The sequence below is a fragment of the Neomonachus schauinslandi genome, chromosome 16, assembly GCF_002201575.2.
Source record: "Neomonachus schauinslandi chromosome 16, ASM220157v2, whole genome shotgun sequence".
Lineage (NCBI taxonomy): Eukaryota > Metazoa > Chordata > Mammalia > Carnivora > Phocidae > Neomonachus > Neomonachus schauinslandi.
The window spans coordinates 52,334,594-52,357,262 of record NC_058418.1 but is presented as its reverse complement, the minus strand read 5'-3'; the positions used below and the strand labels follow the sequence as shown (position 1 = coordinate 52,357,262).

General features: G+C 43.6%; 1 protein-coding gene across 3 annotated transcripts; it reads right to left on the bottom strand.

The window, feature by feature from the left end:
* Positions 1 to 222: 222 nt before the first annotated feature.
* Positions 223 to 18,394, bottom strand: CENPN (centromere protein N). Of its 3 annotated transcripts, XM_021702689.2 has the most exons (10): positions 18,224 to 18,394; positions 17,544 to 17,589; positions 15,094 to 15,153; positions 14,600 to 14,676; positions 7,367 to 7,543; positions 6,956 to 7,057; positions 5,633 to 5,696; positions 4,102 to 4,214; positions 1,078 to 1,204; positions 223 to 843 (listed from the first exon to the last, which is right to left on the bottom strand). In XM_021702689.2, exons 1-10 carry the CDS (start codon positions 18,392 to 18,394, stop codon positions 761 to 763), a joined length of 1,020 nt encoding a protein of 339 aa, XP_021558364.2. In that variant the 3' UTR covers positions 223 to 760. The 3 variants fall into 3 exon arrangements, with proteins under 3 accessions (XP_021558364.2, XP_044778193.1, XP_044778192.1); XM_044922258.1 differs by lacking the exon at positions 6,956 to 7,057; XM_044922257.1 differs by lacking the exon at positions 15,094 to 15,153.
* Positions 18,395 to 22,669: the final 4,275 nt, after the last annotated feature.

Sequence of the window (22,669 nt, the reverse complement as noted above, 5' to 3'; positions counted from 1 at the left end):
CTGTCCTTTTTGCTTTTTGTTTGCTTTCCTATTTGCCCAGAGTGCCTCACCTTTTTTTCATCATCATTGTAATATACGTTTTTATATCCCAAATCCTGTGTGGAACAAAATAGGGACTATATTTTGAAATGTTATTAAGAAAGTACATGCTATTTAGTGATGATCACTGAAAAATTTCCATCAAAAGTAATTCATATACCAGTTTTTCAATCTTTATTCACAAATCAGTATAGTATGGTGAGTCTGCATGTATGATAAAACAGATTATGACAAGTATCATATTTACAACGAAACTATTACTTTATATTACTGAATCATCTGATGTGCTACCCCCCCGCAATCACATCATGGACACAACTCTACCCTTTGAATGGACCAATTTTATGATTTTCCTAGAAAGTTTTGAGTTGAGGATAGCTTCTCGCTGCTTCTTTCCAGGATCCAAGGCTTCAGACAAAATCCTTGGAAACAAGCAATTAGAACCTGATCTCTCCAGGATGGAGGAAATGAGTGAGAAAAAGGACATGTCACTTTTTAAAGGCCCACAATTGCTATGCTTTGCAGGATATGGGGGAGAGGGGTACACAGTGGAGGAGGAAAGAATCAGTCCCAACAATTATACTGAATGTTTCTGAACTGTCAATATCAATAATTAATTTCTAAAACACAAGTTCATAAACAGAAGCTATCCGGCTAGCTGTTGAATGAAATGCATAGGCAATAGTCAAAGAGATGCTGTGCTTCCAAAACCACATACATCTTATTTATCTCTAATTTTAAAATAATTCATTCCCTTATTGGGTATGCAAGTAAGCAATGGAGAAAGTGGTGCATCTGCAATACCTGAAATTAAAAGGAAAGAAAATGAATCAGTTTAACAATGGCTGAGATTCGAGGTTGGATCATGGACCCCCATGAGGTGCAGAAGCAGAACATGCAAAATAGGGCCTGAGGGGATAGCGGACCTGAGCCAGGAGAAAGCTCAGAGGTGATTAGCCAGTAAAAAGAGAGGATACATACTACCCGAATGTAGTGTGTTGTTAATTCTTCCCGCTGTAAGATAAGCTGACTACTTACCAGCTGGTGCTAAGGCTTTCAGTGCTTCCAGGAGATGGGGGCTGGAGAACTTTATTAGGCACCGGAGGGGCTCTTTTCTCTCCGCCAAGATGTCTCCATTGAAGTCACTTTTGAATTTCGTTTCAAGCTGTCAACAAATACATTTACAAATAATTACTAAATAAATCAGCTGGAATGGTAAACTATACTGAAATCAGGTTTGCATTTCATTAATTCTTGTCATCAAGAAATACAGGGATTAAGGGGGGGGGTGCGAGACATTTCATTTGCTAACTGCAAATGTAGAGGGCAACCAGTGTGTCAAACGATATCACACACAAAACACCTTGGTGCCTGACACACAGGGACCTGGGAGGTGAGTTCAACCTTCTGGTGACCTTTACCTGGGCGTTTAGTTTGCATTCCCTTTAAAAAAAAAAAAAGATTTTATTCATTTATTTGAGAAAGTGCGCAAACATGAATGGGGGGAGGGGTAAAGGACGAGGGAGAAGCAGACTTCCCACTGAGCAGGGAGCCTGACGCACACCAGCTGCACGTGGGGCTTGATCACAGGACCCTGAGCCAAAGGCAGACACCTCACCGACTGAGCCACTCAGGCGCCCCCTAGTTTGCATTCCCTTTTTTTTAAATTAAATTAGCCGAATATAGTACATACTTAGTTTCAGATGTACTGTTCAACAATTTATCAGTTGCGCATAACACCCGGTGCTCATCACATCCTGTTTGCATTCTTAATGGCAAATTAGCACTCTCTGTTGTAATTGGTCCTTTTGATGTAAAAATGTCATGTCTTTTGAGTCACTATCACAATTTCTTTTTACCTTATTATGGAAGATTTCAAAAGTACACAAAAGTAAGGAGCACAGTATAATGATTGCCCGTGTGCACATCCCCCAGCTGAAACCATTATCAATTCAGTTAGTCTTGTTTCATCGACGACCCCAACTCCCTGTTCCTTGCTGACCACTGTCACTGCCTTATTCTGAAGTAAATCCAAGACACCATACTATTCCAACTGTGAATATTTCAGTATGTATCTAAAAATGACCTAAGAAGGACTCTTTTAAAAAGTTCACCCCCATAACCTTACCACACCTAAAAAAATTAGTAACAATCTACCAATCCTTTAATACCATCAAATATCCAAGTACTGCTGCTTCAATAGGTACCTGAGTCTTAGATACTAATTTCAATTTTTTTTAAACTTAAAGTGACTCTTAAAATTAAGAGACAGTATGCTGAAATATTTAGAGAGTGAGTAATGTCTGCGACTGCCTCAAATGGTTCAGAATAAATCAACAAAAAGAAAGTAAATGTGGCAAAATGTTAACAATTGGTGAATTGAAGCAAAGGGGAGATGGGTGTTCATTGTAATATCCTTGCAAGTGTTCTGAAGGTTTGATATTTTTCAAAATAGAAAAGGTAGGGAAAATTAATTGAAGGTATGAAGCAATGTGTACCTTGACGTAAACATATTCTAAACTGTATATACAGGGAGATTTGTGGAGTCTTACTTATTCCTGATCAGTGGTTCTCTTTAGTGGGCAGAATCAGCCAGAGGGCTTGTAAGAACAGATGGTTGGGCCCCACCTCCAGAGTCCCTGATCCAGTAGGACCACGGTGGGGCATTTCTTACCCATTCTCAATTGATGCTGATATGGCAGGGCCAGAGACCACATTAGGTAACCAGTGTCTTAGAGTATGGGCTGTTCAAAGGAACTGGGTTAAAACTGCCATGTAGGGAGCCCAAAATGAAAGATATTAATCAGCTTTTCCCACTAAAAAACAAATCAAAGAAAACAGGTGTTGGCCCTGAGTGATCAGATCAATGGCGGATTTAAAGCATTGCCCGTGGCTGCAGAGGGTGCTAAGCAGAAAGGATTTTACTAGAGGGGAGGAGGGTGTTAGGAGTATGAGCGCAAGTATTAGATTAGGGCAATCATGATATAAACCTTGAATTCTTCTAATGGGGGCAGTGGGCTTGCCCCCAAGCTGGCCTTCCTGATGGGCAGTGGCATGCTTCTGGAATGAGCTAGGTTTGCAGTATTAACGAGGCTACTGGTTTTTCTCCTGTGCTGCCAACTGGGCTATGTCATGACTTACTTATTCATTCACTCTTTTATTCAACGAGTATTTATGAGCACCGACTACATGTAAGTGTTGCTCCAGGTGTGGATGGGCTAGAAAGGTATAGCCTACAATTTTCTCCCCTCAAAAATACAGATTGAGGTCAGTTCTGCATAACTAAATTAATATGTAAGAGGAAATAAAAAGGCAAAGTCATAATTTCTAAAAGTCTCCTTTGCTAACAGAGGCACTTAATAAATATGATAAAGAAGTCTATTCTAACTCATAAATTCATCATACAAAATTAAAGTGACACTGACTACGCTTATGGTGGTGAGCACTGAGTGATGTATAGAATTGGTGTACGTCCAAAACTGCTGTAACATCGTGTGTCAACTATTCAATAATTAGAAAAGGAACTAAAAAAAGAAAAAAGTGATAAAGGAAAAGAAAGTTTCTTATAACGGTTTTCCACTTAGAGTTTCTGTTCTTTTATTTATTTATTTATTATTTTTTTAAATTTATTTATTTGACAGAGAGAAACACAGCGAGAGAGGGAACACAAGCAGGGGGCGTGCGAGAGGGAGAAGCAGGCTTCCTGCCGATCAGGGAGCCCAATGCGGGGCTCGATCCCAGGATCCTGGGATCACGACCTGAGCCGAAGGCAGACGCCCAACGACTGAGCCACCCAGGCGCCCCTAAAGTTTCTGTTCTTTTAAAAACGTCTGGATAGGGACGCCTGGGTGGCTCAGTCGGTTAAGTGGCTGCCTTTGGCCCAGGTCATGATGCCAGGGTCCTGGGATCGAGTCCCACATCAGGCTCCTTGCTCAGCAGGGAGCCTGCTTCTCCCTCTCTCTCCCTCTGCTTGTGCTCTGTCAAATAAATAAAATCTTTAAAAAAATAAATAAATAAAAACGTCTGGATACCTTGTAATTCATGTTTATAGCAATGTCCCACCTTGTATTGTGCGAATTCTAGTCTTGGTTGAGGATAGTTTCCAAAAGCTTCTTGAGTCACTCTCTGGACTCTCTCTTTTTCTATTCTGTTTTCATGAATGATCCGCGAATCCACTATATATGGAAGATTTCAAAAGAAAACAGATATTAGAAATATATTTCATCCATAAAGTGTCTTCCTTTCATTCCTAACCTTTCAACTTGCTTGCGTCATTTAAAAATTATGTTTACTGCTTCTCTTCATTGCAATAATTCCTTGTTATAGGAAAGTTGTAAAGTGCAGGCTGGTAAATAAAATAAAAATCCCCCATAATTCTACCAAGGCAGAGAAAGCACTGTTAACATTTTAATATACTTTTCTTTTTTTTTATCTACTTATTTGACAGAGAGAGACACAGTGAGAGAGGGAACACAAGCAGGGGAAGTGGGAGGGGGAGAAGCAGGCTTCCCGCTGAGCAGGGACCCCGATGTGGGGCTCTATCCCAGGACCCTGGGATCATGACCTGAGCCGAAGGCAGCCACTTAAGGCGCCCCTGTCTTGCCTTTTTCTTAATGAATAGAAAGATCTGTGTTTTCTAAACTGGAATTAAAAAATACACACAATTTTGTATTCTGCTTTCTTTACTTAATGTGAAATCAATGGCAGTTCTTATGCCATTGGAAAGTCATAAAAATGTTTGTTCATAATTGCTGTACCATTTCATTGGATTCCCAAATCACTGCCGAGAGATAGGAAAATGTTCATTTCTAGAAATCTAGATTGTACCCCACCACTCCTCTCAACTTTCTGGTCCACTATAGTAGTTTCTCACTCTCCTGGGTTTCCAAAGAGAGACTCCTGCTATCTGTGAGTAGCAACATAGTCACAACTCTGATTAATCAAGAAGCAGTTTATCTAGCACACACTCGGAGCTGGGGCTCCAGACTTGACAGATTTGGATTTCATGCCTGGCTTTGGCGATTCCTCGCTGTGTAACCCTTCTGAAACCCAGCTGCCTGATGCATAGGGATTGTTCAGGGGACCACTATGAAGATGAAGGAAGTGACACTATAAGCATGTGAGTGTGGTGCTTGGCACACAGAAATGTTTGACTATTAGTTAATTTTTGTTTTTAAGTGTTACTACGTGATGTTCTAGCAAATTATAAAAGGAACCTTTGGTAGCTTAGTTTCCCTTAAAAAAATTTTTTTTAAAAAGATTTTATTTGAGAGCGAGTGAGAGAGTGAGCATGAGTGGGAGCAGGCAGAGGAAGAGGGAGAAGCAGGCTCCCTGCTGAGCAGAGAGCCCGATGCGGGGCTTGATCCCAGGACCCTGAGATCATGACCTCAGCCGAAGGCAGATGCTTAACTGACTGAGCCACCCACGTGCCCCTTAGTTTCTCTTTTCAAGAGAAAGTTAATTTTCAATTTTTCTGAAAGCAGTAGATAGTTCTGAATCCGGCTCCTAGTGATTAAATGCTTTACCGAGTGACAGAAATTTAAAAAGGAATGATGTGCTTCCAAATTTCGGTTTTATTTTAAAACACACATACTGTGTATATCCAGCTCCAGGGTTCTTTCCTGCAGAGGCATAGCGGTGTTGTGGGTTTCAAAGTTCTAAAAAAAAAAAAGAAGGAAAGAAAGAAAAAAAGTGAATCTTTTCCTAATTTTAACATCTTGAAATATAAATAGTAAATGGTTTTAGTACATAACAGTGTGTCAAATCTTATCTTTATTTATTTTTTTCAACAAAAAGAGATTTGAGGCCACATCCAGGCTGAGTTAAGCATTTCCCCCAGAGCAGGAGACTGGCAGAGACTGCTAGGCCAGCAACATGTCTGTTTTGAATGAGGAGCTCTGTACTTTGTTAGCATAAAAATGGATCTGGATGAAGCACGGCTGGTGAGTGCAAAAGCTAGAGGAATCCCAGGCAGGATCTGCAACGTGATACTTCAGCTTTATAGCTATGTCTTCATCACTGTAAAATACTCGCTGACGCTCCTTTTGGAAAAATCACTTTCCTACTGAAGTGAGTCTCTCAATCAATCCTTTTTCCCTTTGCAGCCGATGTTTTTATAATTAAGTGTTTGACAGTGTGAATTATCCTAGGGATGCAGTTGTCATAGCAGGACAGGTGGAAGGTGGTGGGTAAGAGGGCCTCTAACTAACTAATCTAACTAACAACGTGAGATTTTTTTCCTTAAAGAGTGACTTGTAGGGAGCCATCACTTCTTTCTACTTAGAACAGATGAAAATACATTAAGTATAATTTATCTAAGGGCTCAAAGATATACACAGAGCATTAACAACCCACCTCAGGAGTCTGAACATATGAGCACACTGTTGCCATGCAGAGGAAAAAATAACCCTGAGTCTGTGAGTAAGGCCAGATCCCTTATCATTAAAGGAAACAAAGCATTCAAATAATTTTAACAAACCAATTGTGGGACTTAATAATAAAACAACGTTTTCTCCTTTCCTTCTAACTCCTGTATCACCTGCTTGACTAATGGGACAAAAATGAATTCTACTTCTCTCTTGCATAATAGAATAATTAGCTTCGAAAGACAGTGTCAAGTTACTCTAGAGCTAAAATAAATTCTAATTGGAATAGCTGATTTGGAAACTGGGATCTGTAACATAAACTCTAATGACTACTGAACAGTATAAAACAAATTGCAATTGTAACAAGAGGGTAGTGAGGCACTGTGGTTTCCTTTCATATTAACTAACTGAAAGCTTTCTCCACTTCAGTAATATCTGAAATGATCTCCTTCTGTTCGAGGTGGACTTTCCCACCTGCTCAGACACTTCTAAGTCAAGTGTGAAGGAGAAAACGGAGATGTAACTTGAAAGAGAGTCACTGATGGGCTCACCTGATTATACTGTTTAAAAACAATAGCCTTCAGTGAGTCTAGATACCGGCTTCTGAGGTCCATTTTCACAATCTTATGGTGATTGCTAGCAACTGTCAGTGCCTGGAAGTAAAAATTAGCAAGACTATTAGGATTACCGTGTTTATCGCCCAATATTTATAATATCTATAATAGTGGTTGAATTTTTGCATTAAGCACACATTACTTTTAGATGAAAAGACAATAACAGAGAGCTCCAAACCAATGCTTCTGCCATGCTTCCACTTGTAGAACACTTTCTGCTCCTTATTTTAGGAAATCAAGAATTACATGTGGCATTTTATATAAAATGCTTATTGAGCAGTTTAACCCTATGCAGACCTCTAAGATTAAGAGTAATAAAAATATAGCTTATAGTAATTGGTTCCCTACCTGACCCAGAAGGGGTATATTGCTCTTCAGCTGGCAGCAGGAAGTGAAGACATAGGGAGTCTGGGAGTAATACACCACATAAACAGGTTTGTACTGGTTTGGCTTTCTATACTGTGTTCCCCAGGCAATTCGAATCCATACTGAATTCTCCTCAGCATCTCTGAAGCTGACCGTCACCTTAAAAACAGAGAAAAAAAAAGAGTTAAGTTTCCTAATTAAAATCTGTGGCACTAGGGCGCCTGGCTGGCTCAGTCCATGGAGCACGTTACTCTTGATCTTAGGGTCGGGAGTTCAAGCTCCACATTGCGTGTAGAGAGTACTTAAAAAAAAAAAAAGTCACATTAAAAACAAATCTGTGGCACCAGCAAGTGCTCTTTAAGGGTGAAGGATGTCACTAACCTTTCATATGGGCTGAGATCCAGCAGTCTTTTCTACTTTTCATTACAGTGTTTGGGGGATCTTGGGGAAGAGATTTTGTGGTTGCTTTGGAAAGATACATTTATGCCTTGCAAATTCTTTTGAAAGGAAAACAAATTTTAAATCCTACAAGCAAGGTACCACAATTTTTCAACAATTTCTTGGGCTTGTCTCTAAAACACTGTTCCCTGACATGTAAGAATTTATGAAATAAGGCAGCCTAACAAATGACATACCTGTTAAATAATGAGGCATTTTCAGCATCGAGCACAGACCTAGTATGCACTATAAAGTTTAATAGTAAGATTTCTATGTAGTAATGGACTCAAATATATTAATCCTAATGCTCATATGCATTTAGCTCAGATGCTAACAATTACTCTAAAGTAAAATTATGTGGCAAGAATATAGAAAATTCTATTTCATTTCCATTTCATGGATAAAACACAGATCTTTCTCAACTTCTAAATGTGTAATTGCCAGTTGGTTTGGAATTTAATAGGCTGTTCTTAGATTCTTTTTTTTTTTTTTTAAGATTTTATTTATTTGACAGAGAGAGCACAAGCAGAGGGAGAGAGAGGGAGAAGCAGGTTTCCTGCTGAGCAAGGAGCCCGATGTGGGGCTCGATCCCAGGACCCTGGGATCATGACCTGAGCCGAATGCAGACGCTTAACGACTGAGCCACCGAGGCGCCCCTGTTCCTAGATTCTTAGCTCCCCCTCGATTCAGCTTCCCCCAGGAGGTCAGATCCCGGATAGGAGGCGTCCAAGACAGGTGTACTTGGCTTGCTCACATCTCTGTGCTTCCTCCCCCTTGTATCCTACTCCAGAAAAAGCAGGCTGTAATGTGGCTGCTGGCATTAGCAAAGAAGACCATTATTCCGACTCTGCCCACTCTTTATCTGGCTGCTTTCCCATATGCCCTCGGTGTATGAGACAAGGAACCCTCCCCGGTCTGGGGTGCAGACTGTGTGGAGTGTGTGGAGTCCGCGGAGCTGTCTGACCTTCCCAAGGGAGCAGCACAGCACTTGGCCCCAACGGGCGCTCAGTGGACCTTTGCTGTCTTGAATGGAAGAGGGCAGGGTCTGATTCTGAATAGCCTCTTTGTGTCACATTACAAAAGCAAAGCCTGTAAAATCGAGATTGAATGCAGGAGATGGAGGGCACATTTTTACCAGAGGGAGAAAATTGGTTGCAGTCAACATATTCAGGTAATCTCTCTAGCCCAGAATGAGGATAACTGAAGTAGAGCCTCATGGAGAAGCTTAAAGAGCTCTGTGTCCTCCCTATATTGGATGCAGAGTTGGGCACACATGTGTAAGTGTACCCGTTCCTGAGAGAAGTGCTGTGTCACTTAACAACATTTTCGTAAGGGTCTATGATCCAAAAACGGTTAAAGAAAACTCAGTGGACTAAGAGAAAAGGATATTCACAGAGCCAGTATAATCTGGGCCTAGGTGGCTTTCAGATGTTCTGTCTCACCTTCTTCCGGTAAAGAGGATATTCAGATACCTGAAGAGGTAGGGCCCAAATGCAGACCAGTACTATTTTCCCAAGAAACTGCCTTAATAGACATCATCCTTCAGTAGCCAGGAGAAAGCATTTTTCATTGAGGATAGCTCAGATAAATACTGTTCAAGCTTAACTGGGACACTAATCCAGCCAAGGGTCCTAAGTGGTTTGGCTAACCCGGGACTATCCTGCTAGCCAGGGTACTCTGGCCAGAAACTGGTTATAACTGGCCACAACCCACAAGCTACTGGAATCAAATGAAGCTTACAACACGTAGAATTGCTACATATTTTTTTTTTATTTTTTAATTTTTTTTTTAAAGATTTTATTTATTTATTTGAGAGAGAGAGTGAGAGAGAGAGTGCAAGAGGGGGTAGGGTTAGAGGGAGAAGCAGACTCCCCGCCCAGCAGGGAGCCCGATGCGGGACTCGATCCCGGGACTCCGGGATCATGACCTGAGCCGAAGGCAGTTGCTTAACCGACTGAGCCACCCAGGCACCCAGAATTGCTACATATTTAACTATATTCATATATTTAGTACAGACTATCATTATTATACGACATGATACCTGGGTATAAAAAGGAGAGTAAATGCACTACCTTTTTACAATTGAAACGTATTTTTCAGTTTGTCTTTTCTTTCATTGTGAGTTTTCGAAGAACATTGTATTTTGAATAGTTTTACCTGGTAAGATATACAGTTAATCTCTCTCTCTCTCTCTCTCTTGCAAACAGAGACACACACACTATCTCAAAGGCTCTGGATCGGATCCCCTGTAGTACAGGCTCTTCCCATCACTCCCCAGTTAGGCTCTCAGCTCCCTCTCATACCAGCTTCTCTACCCAATTGGTTCAGGGGCAGAAAGTTCTTAACCTGAAGCCCCTGGTTAGAATTCAGGTGTCTATGAACTAACTGAAATTGAGCATCTCCTTCAATTGTGAAGGTAGGCAACGAAAGGGTAGACTGTTAGGACCTGTTACTTTGTTGTGTAGAAATCCCAAATATTTTCTTAACACGTTACAATTGTTGCACCTGCCTCAAAAATATCATTTACGCCCATCACTACTTTGAAACTAGTTGTTTTTAGACCTACTGAGATTATTTACTGTGTTACTAAAGAAGCACATGATGTAGCACAACTTAGTATTTTAATACCTTAATAATGATATTTCAACATAGTTGGTTTTCCTTATAATTCTATGTATTTTATTATAGCATTTAAAAATAATCTTCTAAGAAGTGGCCTGTAAATTTCACTAACAGCAAAAGGGGTCCTTGGCACAGAAAGGTTAAGACCTGTCCTATATCAGCAGGCAAGTCACTTTTCAGTCCAAGAGACTCTACGTGACACCATCATCAGCCTTTGGGAAAGTGGGGTTATCCAGCTGCTAGTTATGAGGAAAGTGAAGTCGAGCTGGGAGTCCTTGGTCAATTGAGAAATGGGGTTAGCACATGTGGGCCAGCTCAGAGCAGGAGAGACAGAGAAGACACAGGGTGGTGGGCGTCTGCCAGCCTTTCAAGCAGGAAGATGTGACTGATGAAAAAAGCTCCTCTGTCCTCCCAGCTTTTCCCACTAGTCTGCCTGAAATTCATTCAGGAGGCAAAAGCTTCTGGAACACAGCGGTGATAAAAGAGGAAATCTCACAACTGAAATACGAGGCCACTGATGTAGGAGGATATGGGAGCATTACACTCTTCTCCTAGAACGGTTGGGCAGGAGGCGTGGGGTTCAGACAACAGAAGTTCCCGGAGGAGAGAAGGGCAAGAGAGACTGTCACAGGGGAAGAGGGCACTGAAACGAAAAGACGCAGACAAGCTCTGAAGTGCAGCTGAGAACAGCTCTCCCTCGGTGTCTGGTGTGGGGCGAACAGGGAGGGAACATGGTTGTGAGCGTTTCTCAAGAGGAGTTAGCCAGTCATGTTCGGCTTCATAAAAAGGCTGCTTCCAGAAGGGTCCACACCATATATCCCCATTTATGGATAGGTGGCTCGGGATTCTGTGCCAGTGAAGCTCTTTGTTTAAAGAAAAGCAGGTGCACATGCCATACCCACAGTTCAGATGGGACTCTCCTTTAATCTCCAAAAAGTGTATAATTTCATGGTAAGAATATTTTTCAAATAATATAATAAAAGATTACAACTTAGGAACAGGAGCAAAGAGTGCTTATTCACAAAAGAGAAAAAAAACCCAAAACAACCCAAAAAGGAGACACATACCTTCTCTTGGCTCACAATTACCCTTGAACTGATTTATAGATTAAAGTGGACCCCCACTCAAAATGATGAAGATTTCATTTTGTTTTGTAAACCCGATAAAATGATTCTAAGATTCATCAGGAAGAATAGTAACTGGGGTAAAGAAGAGTAATTGGGAGTAGGGACAGGTTTGCCTTGCCTTAATGGTTATTAAAATATTTTACAAACTACAGCAATTAAAGGAATGAGGAGTTTGCAAAGAATGTGCCCAATCCATTCATCCCCAGCATCTATTCAGCCCTTGCTCGTGTCAGAGGGGAGCAGGATGGTGGGTTTCTTCTCAGGGAGACTATGGGTCAGGAGGAAGACTGACAATTAAAGCAGGAAGTGGGAGGAGTATGGTGACTGGGGAACTGCCATGGTGGGGCGGGGGGGGTGGTCAGGGAGACTCCCGGAGGGAGCACTAGATAAGTGGAGGCAGAAGGACAGGGAGGAATGAGCTGTGCAAAGGCCAGGTGGTGGAGGATGTTCCAAGGAGAGGCAACAGCCTATGGCAAGTTCAAGAACTCAAAGACTGGTTCAGTTTGGCTGGAGTGTGGAGTAGAGGTGGTTAATGCCCGAGAGGCAGGCAGTGGATCCAGGAGTGCACGAGGAGAAAGAGCTCAAGAGTAAAACACAGACTCTAAAAGCATGAACGAATCTGAAGAATCCAATGTTGATAAACCAGTAGAAAAAGCTAAATTAGTCAACAAATGGTGTTGGGACGACTCATTCGCTTCCGAAAGGGAAGTGGTGAACGACTCTGTCTCTACCTCCCTCTTCTCTCCCGCTAAAGTAAGTTCCCGTAGCCGAAACTCACCAGGGGGAGGGCTGAGTGCAGAACTCTGGGGGACGCTCCAGCAAAGGGCAGAAGGAAAGGAAAGGAGTTAGCCATGGAGACAATGAAGACCAGTTTAGGATGGGCAGAAGACAACCAGGGGAAGACAGAGATTCAGGATCAAGAGGGTCGGACTGCTAATTCTCTGACAGCGTGACCTTCCTGAGCACGAGAAATGGATGTTGTGCGTCTGGCACATGGCAGAGGCTGAGCCGCGAAAGCCTGTGTAGATGTGAAGAGCACGAGCTCAAAGCCACCTGCCTGGGTTTTGACCCTGGCTCTGACGTTAACCACTGTGGGACCCACCTTGCCTCACCAGGAGGGTACAGTGAGTTAGTGACTGGCAAGGGCTTAGCCCAGGGCCTGGCACACACAGGTGTTTGCAATCGGCATTACTGGTGACAGAGAATCAGCTGTGGGATTTTGTGGTATCACTGGTGCCCCTGAACAGGGAGGTTCTCACACTTGACCGGGCATTAGCATCACCTGGAGAGTTGTGGCCTACCCCTATTGTGTCTGAGGGAGCCCAAGTATTTGCCTGTCTAATATGTTCCCAGCTGATGTTGATGCTGCTGGTCTGGGGATCACATGAGAACCACTGCTTTTCAAAAACTCAGTTTCAATATGGAGGTGAGAGCAGTAGCCTGAATGCAAGAGGCTTAAGCATGAAGCTGGCAAGGATGGATTACCCTTTCAAAGGGTCTTTTTCAAAAGCTTTTTGAGGGGGCCAATAAATACCACCCCTCCTTCCTGTCCTTCTGGACCAGCTGAGAAATAAGGGAAAAAGAGGTGGTAGGCAGAGGCCAACACATATTACTAAGAAACTGATGACTGGCTCATATCTGCAGGCAAGTGGCCCTCCAGATAAAAAATCCAGAGTCAGGCAGAGTTGCCCCCATGGTCACTGGCAGAACGACTCTGGGTAGCCTCCCTTGCATGGGCAGAGCTGGCCCTGGAGGAACAGAGCAGGATAGGTGTCCCTGTGGGCACCGCTGCTCTTATTCAGGCTAAGTCAGTGCTCCTGCCAGAGAAGGGTGAAGGGGATGGTGAAGGGGGGCCAGCACCATTGTGCCAATGGACATATCAGGAGCAAGAAAAGAATATTTCCCTCCAAGAGTGTTGTGGTAGAAAGGATAGAGCTTGAAGATGAGCATGGGGAGTGGATGTCCTTCCACTGAGACCTGAGCATGTTTATAAGCAGTAGAGAAGAGACTACGAGCATGAAATAGAACAGAGAAGAGCAAAGCAGGGGCCTTACGAGGATGCAGGGAACAGATTCCAACCTGACACAGAAGGGGCGCTATGAGAAAGGAGATGAGAGAATACACTCAGGTAGAAGTATGGCAGAAGTCACTGGGGGTGAGATGAGGAGACGGAAAGACCAGGTGGGGGAATTTGTGTAAGGAGAGGAAACACTAGTATTCTGGAGAGGACACCCAGAGAACGGTGACTGTGACAGATTTTTGGGAATGTCTTGCTATGCAAGGACGACTAAGGCAGACCAGGGTGGGAAGAGAATGAAGTAAGGGAGGTTGCTAAAAAAATGAATGTCTGAACCATAATAAGATATTTGGTGGTGGGGTGCCTGGGTGGCTCATTCAGTTAAGCAGCTGACTCTTGATCTCAGCTCACGTCTTGTCTCAGGTTGTGAGATCGAGCCCTGCATTGGGCTCTGTGCTGGGTGTGGAGCCTGCTTAAGATTCCCTCTCTCCCTCTCCCTCTGCCCCTCCCCTCGCTCTCTCTCTCTCAAAAGGAAAACAAAAGATACTCGGTGGTACTTGTCAAAGCGGAATGGCAGCTAAAGACTCTAGGGGTGCTCCAAAACTGTGCTGACCAATCCTGGAGCTACCTGCCACCGGGGCTACTGCACTAAAATTCACTATAGTTACAGAAGATTAACATTCTAGTTCCTCAGTCACACTGGGCACATTTCAAGTGCTCTGTAGCCACGTGCAGTTGGTTACTAGCTAGTGTACCAGACAGCGTGGATCTAGAACATTTCCATCACTGCGGAGAGTTCTACTGCCTGGCACTCCTCTTGAGAAAGAAGCATTTGGCTCTGAATTGACAGGTGAGGGGAGAGTAAAGTTTTCATAATTAAGTAGGATTTGACTTTGATCTGGCCTAGAATAGTATGCAATATTACTAATTAAAATTCATACAAATAAAAAAACCCTGCACAGATGCCTTGAAATTGAATTTCATGGAAATTCAGATAAATTTTGTTCTTACATTTTTTAATGCTCTCCGAAGAATTTTCACAAATGAACTTTTGAATTGTTCCATATCAAAAAGATCAATGTCTTCACCTGTCAAAGTGAAATGAAAAAGGCAAATCAAGGGAGTATAATGTTCAAGAAATACATCTGCAAAGACTCTGAAGGTAAGCATTTTGTGTAATTTCAAAGAGCTACAACGATCAAATCACACCAATCAGTACCTGAGACACAAAGCAGGACCAAATATATTTCTCGTTTTTCCCACAAAAGAGTAATTTTGAAATTACTCATTTGAAAGAAGAGACGTTTAAGAGGAACATATTGCTATTCATTTCAAAATTTCCAAAATATCAAATATAAATGTTCAATTTAAAATGGAGAACACTGGGGTACCTGGCTGGCTCAGTGGGAAAAGCATGTGACTCTTCATCTTGGGGTTGTGAGTCTGAGCTCCATGGTGGGTATAGAGATTACTAAAAAAATTTTTTTAAAAATGGAAAACATTACCTGGTTCTTTACTCATCTGAAAAACATCCCAAACTTTCTGGTGCCGATGAAATTGAGTATCTGAGAGAGGGAGGAAGAGCTTATTACTATTATATCCTAGAACTCCCAAGTAATGTGCTTATATATACATATTTTAAATATGTATTTAATGTAATATGACACCAGAGAAAATAACAGTAATTTACAAATTAGGTCATACACATTTTTATTCAAAATGTAACTTTTATATGGATTAAATTTTCTCCAGACAACTAAATCATGAAGAATTAGTGATATAGTAGAGATCTGGCATTTACTCATACTTTGATCACTTCTTCTCTTTCCATGTGAGTCTACTCCACAGAACGTGGCACTCGCCCAGCAGAGGGGGATGCCGTGCTCCTCATGACTGGCCTTGGCACTGGCTGTTCCCTTTGTCGGGAGCCCTCTTCTAGCTGGTGGTGCACCTCATTCTGGTCTCTACTGAGAGGCCACCTATGCTGAGCGGCCTATCCCGATCCCCTGACCAAACTCACCCGCCCTCCGCCCTGCTTTGCTTTCCTTTGTTGCACTTACCACCACCCTGAAGCCATGTGCGTTCCTCCCACTCACTCCACCATGACCAAGCCAGGAGCAAGTCAGGTCTGCTTTAATCCTTGTATTTCCTGGCCTCACTCACTTCTCTCCATCCCCTCCCCCTACCATCTCATCCAGGCTACATTCCTCTCTGGCTTGGATGCTCCAACAGGCTCCTGTAGGTCTCTCCCATCCTCCCTGGTCTCTGTCTCTGCACTGTGAGCTTTGAAAAAACAAGAACCTGATTCTTTCTTGCTCATAATCTTCAGAAGGCTTTGCATTAGTCTTAGAATAAAGACTGAAATCCTTTGAGTGGCCTCTAAGTCTCTGTATCATCTGCCTACCTATGTCTCATTTGGTTTGACCCCTCCTGCATCACTGAGCTCCCATTTCCCGCCTTCTCTCCACTCCTCTATTAACCCTCCTGCTCCAAGACTTCCAGCGCTGTGCCCTTTGCCCTCCCGCTCCTTAACCTCCCTTCTCCCCTATGCCTAGTTAATGTCACTCAACCTTTGGCTCTCAGCTCATGTCCTCAGGGAGTCTTCCCTAAACCCTCAGTGTGGCAGATCCCACTCTGCTCTCACAGACCCCCTCTATGTTCTCCTTCATGGCACCTGCTAGAGTCCACAAGAAGGCATTTGCGTGATAAGTAACCTGTCTCCTCCATAAGACTGTGACCTCTTAAGAGAGAATGAATCAACCTGTTTGAGCCACCAGCACCTAGCATACAGCCTGCCACATAGTAGTATTCAATGAACATTTGAACAAACACGTGAGAAATGGGAATTACGTGGATCCACCTTTTATGGTCTAGATATAATCCAGTCACTGAAAGTTAGACTTAACCAGAGGCAAATGCGTAAAAGAATTCAGCTATTTCGTAGTTGGAGTAGAATATAAAGCTGATTTTTATTATGTACCAGGTCACTGAAAGCAGTTAATATAAATTGATAATAATTAATTAGTAAATACCAGGCTTTGTTCTAAGAACTTGACAAGGACTCTTATTTCATCCTCCTCATAACCTTATGCGATATCATCATTATGATACGGGTTTGTCAAATGATAATACTGAGGCACAGAGAGGTCAACGGCCTCCCCCCAGGACTCACAGGGAGACAATGATAGAGCCATGAACTGAACCTGAGAAATCTAGCCTTGGGGCCTGTGTTCTTAGACCCTAGACTCTGTTGCCTCCTGAGGAGGAGAGTAGACGTCTTAAAAAAAAAAATACAGAGAAGAAAACTAGGACACAAAGGGAGAAGCCCCAAGAAAGGGAAGGGGAGGGGAGATAACAAGCTACAGTGTAATAAGAACAAATTCTTGTGAATGTATTTTCAAATTCTGTTAATAACAAAACAAAGCCTAACAAATACCTACTATGTGCTTCTGGTAGCCAGTGACCACGCTAAGAGCTTTCCAAGCGTTATCTTATTTAACCCTCCAAGCCACCCAATGAAGTAGGTACTACTGGTTTCTCTGTTTTACTTAGGAGGAATCTAGGCTTAGCAAGGTGATGGGACTCGGCCAAGGACACGGGACTGGTAAGTGACAGAGGAGGGACTGAAACTAGGTCTGCCAGACTGAAGAAATCTGAGCCCTTACATACAAAATGGCCTCTCTGATGAAACAGGACTGGGGTCTTTAGGGGCGCCTGGGTGGCTCAGTTGGTTAAGCGTCTGCCTTCAGTTCAGCTCATGATCCCAAGGTCCTGGGATCGAGTCCCACGTCAGGCTCCCTGCTCAGTGGGGAGTCTGCTTCTCCCTCTCCCTCTGCTCCTTCCTCTGTTCCTCCCCCTGCTTGTGCTCTCTCGCTCGCTCACTCTCAAATAAATAAAATCGTAAAAAAAAAAAAAGCGGGACTGGGAAGTGTAAATACAAAGCACCGACACTCACAAATGATGTCTAAAAGGGCTGCGTCATGGACACTTGCACGCTTCTCCTGAAAGAGAAGATCACATATTTAGTGAACGTGGAACAGTTTGGTTCTGCTCCATTTATAGCACATTTTAGGGTTTCTTAGAGCAACTGTGTCCAGTCTATGTTCTCCTGCCAAGTGTCTTGGTTCAGGTACTCCCCACCCTCCTCCCACAGTCTATTCTTCTTTCATCTCTTTCAGACTCCTTGTTCTGTTCTTAAATCAGCTGTATCCTTCTAAACTTCCTCTACATCAGGATCTCCCAACTGGGCATGACTGACATTTAGTCGGATAATTCTGTGTGTGGAGGGCTGTCCTAGGATGTTAAGGAACATTCTGACCTCTACCCACTACAAGACAGTAGCATTCCCACAGGTCTGACCACAAGAAACATCTCCAGACATTTCTAGGCAAAACCGTCCTAGTTGAGAACCACTGTCCTACAACATACATTTTCATGTATGCATATTACATAGTGTTTCTCAATGTTGTATATAAAGGTCTAGTTTATCCTTTTTAACGGATGAAGAATACATAGCCCACATTCCTTCATGGCTTAGCAGCTGCCTTAAATCTCTTTTGCACTCAAAAAAGGAAGAAAGAAAAAAACCAAAGGGGTAGTATGATGCTTAAGTTTCATCATTTGGAACACTGTTACCTCACAGAGCAGAACCAAGTCGTGAACAAGAGGTTCCTTTCTCTGCCGGAAGTTTACAGTCTGCAGTTGCTTTTCAGACAAAAAATCCCAGGCTTTGAGGACTGTCATCATTTCAGTCATTGGGATTTTCAAGATGGTCCTCTTGATAAACTCAGCAAGAGTTTCATCCATCTCTTTGGCACTTTAATAAAAACAAAAACAGTACAACAAAGTATTAACCAAATACAAAAGTTTAACTGAATTTTTCAGCATATTTTTAGCCAGGATTTTGATTTGTAGGTCAAACACCCAAATGTTTACCTTTTTTCAGGCACTCTGCAAAGAGTGTTTCAACAGGAGGATTTAATTATTTTCTCCTTAAGCTGTATACTTATTTTTATTTAAAAAAATGTTTTTTAAAGATTTTATTTATTTGACAGAGAGTGAGCACAAGCAGGTGGAGCGGCAGGCAGAGGGAGAAGCAGGCTCCCCGCTGAGCAGAGAGCCAGACATGGAACTCGATCCCAGGACCCTGGGATCATGACCTGAGCCGAAGGCAGACGCTTAACTGAATAAGCCAACCAGGCGCCCCTAAACTGTATATTTAAATATGCTTTGGAGGTTTTAAAAATTAGTGGTCTCTCTCCTTGACTGGCTAGAGTACTTTGATCTCTTGATGGTAATGATAAGTAAATCATTCATTCATGGACTGATTCATGTAAAAAATCCAAGCACCTGTGTGTGCCAGGCACTTCTGTGGGCAATGGGGATAGTTACATCTTTAACCATAAAGACAAAAGTCCCTGGTGGTATGGAGCATCCATTCTAGTGGGGAGAGAGAGGCAATAGGAAAATCATAAAATGTGTTAAAAGTGGGAAATGCTGCAGAGGGAATGGAACAGGGCTAGGAAACTAATAATAGTTAAAATGGAGCAGGCTGGGGATGATGTGGGGGTGGAGTGAGCAGGCCTCATAGGGAAGGGGACATTTGAGCCAACACTTGGAGGACAGAGTGAGCCATGAGGCTAGCTGGTGGAAGAACTTGCTAGGCAGAGGGAATAGCAAGTGCAAAACCCTGGGGCTTTCAAGGAACAGGGTGAAGGATGCCTCAAGTGAGGCCAGAGTGGAGAGAGAGTGAGAAGGCACAGAGGAGGGAATAAGGTCAGAGAACATGGAGGCCCAGGGGGTCACTGCAAGGATTATGGCTTCTACTCTGACAGAAACTGGCTACTGGAAGGTTTTGAGAAGAGGTGGATCAGTCTGGCTACTGCCCTGGGGGCAGGGGCAGAAGCAGGAGGCCAGCCAGAAGGCTGTTGCAAGGCAGGTAAGAGATAAGGGTGGACCGAGGTAGAGGTGGTGGGAAGAGGTCAGATGCTGGATATGCTCTTAAGAATGAGCCCACAGGATTTCTGATGGACTAGATGTGGGGTACGAGAGAAAGAGGAATCAGAGGAGATACCAATGTTTGTACCGGGCAGCTGGAAGAACGGAGTTGCTATTATCTGAGTTGGGGGAGACTAGAGCTGTGGGCAGAAGAAAGCTCAAGAATTCTATTTTGAATATGTACATTTTAAGGTTAATTGTTGGACTTCAAGAGGAGATACTGAATAAACAGCGGGATGTATTAGTCTAGAGGACACAGTAAGAGATAGAGGGGAAGAGGATTGCAGTCTTTCTCCTTTAAGGTGTCACCAATTAAAAGACCGCTGCTACCTCACTCTTCCTGCCTGGTGCCTGAAGAGGAGATTCTTCAACTGTCCAAAAGGTCTTGAGCCCCAAATCTGGTATGGCTCCCTCAGCAACCAACGAAGGCAATGATCTTCAGGAGCATGGCTTAGTGGCTGTCTCACAGCTGTGGCACTGGGAAGGGGGTTTCTGAGCCCTTTTATTACTTTTCTCAGGGGGGGAGCTGTGGGCTGAGGGTGACAGTTGATCTCATTTGGGGACCCTGATAGGCATCTTCCCCCAGCCCCTTTTAAAATATGGCACATAAAAAGCAAGTAAGTGTGTTTTCTAAACAAAGATTAAGCAGGATAGCTGCAGAATTTCAATTTAAATTCTCTATCTTGCAAGAAGAGCATACAGACATTGCTGTCCATGTTTAAGAAAAGAGGCGGAAGTCAGTCTGTCAATCTCATCTGCTTACACCACACCTATGAGATTTGCAAGGACAAAGAGAGAAGTACCCCTCTACAAGAATACAGGCTGTGACTTATTTTTACCATTTGAGTGTTTGTTGAACACTGCATATAATCTATTACCATTGCCCACTTCCAAAAAAGATACTGATAGTCAACAAGATTTTAAGAAGGTACTGAAAACAGGGGTGCTGGGTGGCTCAGTCATTAAGCATCTGCCTTCGGCTCAGGTCATGATCCCGGGGTCCTGGGATCGAGCCCCGCATCGGGCTCCCTGCTCCGCGGGAAGCCTGCTTCTCCCTCTCCCACTCCCCCTGCTGGTGTTCCCTCTCTCGCTGTGTGTCTCTCTCTGTCAAATAAATAAAATCTTAAAAAAAAAAAAAAAGGTACTGAAAACAGCAGTTAGAACAAAATAAAGCAAACTATTAGGAGTTGTGTAGAAGAAAAACAACTGAATTAGGAACATGAGAACAGAATCAACATCATGAAAATTGAGCCTGATTTATTTTCTTATCCAGATACAGGACCAACCTCCCTTAATGTCAAAACTAAAATCCTTACCATGGTCTACAAGGCCCTGTGTTTGCTTCTTGCCTCCCTCCCCATCACCTACCGCTCTCTCCATGGCTTTCTGAGCTCCAGCTACATTGGCCTTGAGTTCCTCTAGTACAGAAGGATCCTTCCAGAGAAGGGCCATTGTACCTGCAGTTACCCCCGGCCTAGAAGGTTCTTCTTGCACATATTCACATGTGTGGCTCTTGTAATTGAGGTCTTAGCTTAGATGGCTTCTGGTCTGAGAGACTTATTCTGACCACCCATTCTAAAGATATCTCCCCATCTTCCATTGCTTATTGTCTTTATAGAACTATCTAAAATTATCTTGCTTATTGATTACTGTATTGCTTTACAATATTGAGCCACTAGGGTAAGAACTATGTTTGCTTTATTCATGGCTACATTTAGGGAAATGATAAATACATGCGGAATGAAATATTAGATACTCTCTGTAAGCAGTGTGCCTGGGGAGATAAGCAGCCTGGGGAGAATTAGGGTCCAACAGTGATCTATCAAACCAACGTCTCCCATCGAAAACACTGGATTTCGGGGTAACCTTGTAAAAAAGCAGATTCCCTGGCCCCATCGATTTGAACTGGGGGATGGGTGGGCACCGAGCAGGGCGTTAGAGCTTGACTTTTTTTTTTTTTTTTGAGAGCCTGCATTTTTAGAATGCCTCAGAAGATTCTTAATTCTGGGTAAAGTTTGCAAAATGTCTTTCTACAGACTTGTGGTAGAGCACTCAATCTCACCAATAAGGTTGGTAAACCCTGCGTAAACTCTTCTGATTCCCCGTGACTATCTAATTTCTTTTTACTTCTGGCTCTTAGTAGCACAGGGCTTGGCATATATCATGTGCTCAAGAATGAACACATGACAAAAAAGAACACTTTTCGGTAACTTTTCTGTAGATCTCCTCCTCTTACATTGAGGAGTTGCCACTGGAGCATAAGGAAAAACACGAGAGGCGCATGGACAGAAAAAAAACGGAAGCCAAGCCTGATTTAAAAAAAAAAAAAAAAAAAAAATCAAAACACCCAACTCCCCACAGAGCCTCAACCTAAGCCCGGGCCGGTACAGTAGCCCGTCACATAACTGGCGGCGGCTCCGGAGCTGACGTACGTCCGGGTGAGGCCCCGCCCCACTGTGGGCGGATGTAATGTCACGCCCAAAGCGTCGCTGCCCTCTCTCATCCCAGCCCCAACCGTAGTCCCCAACCTCTGACCCGAGGCCAAGCGCCAAGCCCGTACCTTGGGACGTGTGGCAGTCGCGGAAAAGCCGCCCCACAGGCCTGGGATGTGGCTTTCTCAAGGCTCCCGCCACATTCAAGGGCCCGATCCCACGCCGCGCACGAGTCGCTTACAGTCCGTCATCGCAGCAATGTCTCTTCTCAGCAGCTCTTCCCGCCCGCTGCGCCTTCAAAGCCACCAATTGCAGTTCCCGCCGTCCTCCGGCCCCGCCCCCCCGGAGCTCTCTCTTTGGACTGTACCCTGGGCACAGGGGGCCGCGTGGGGGAGCGGCAGAAGTGAAACTCGCCGAGTCCCCGCATCACTCTTGTTAGCGGAGAACATTAGTTAAATGAGTTAATCTCAGCCCCCTAAATCTGGCTTGTTGGTTCGGCTTGCTGTTTTTAGGCTCCGCCTGGCCTCCGTGCACTCGCTCTCCCTCCCCGACAGCGCCCAGAAATGGGCCCGTCCAGGCCGGGTTGCGCATGCGCCCCAGAGGCCAGGCGCTGCGGGGGCTGAACTAGCCCTGCGTGAGGGGTCAGCTGTGG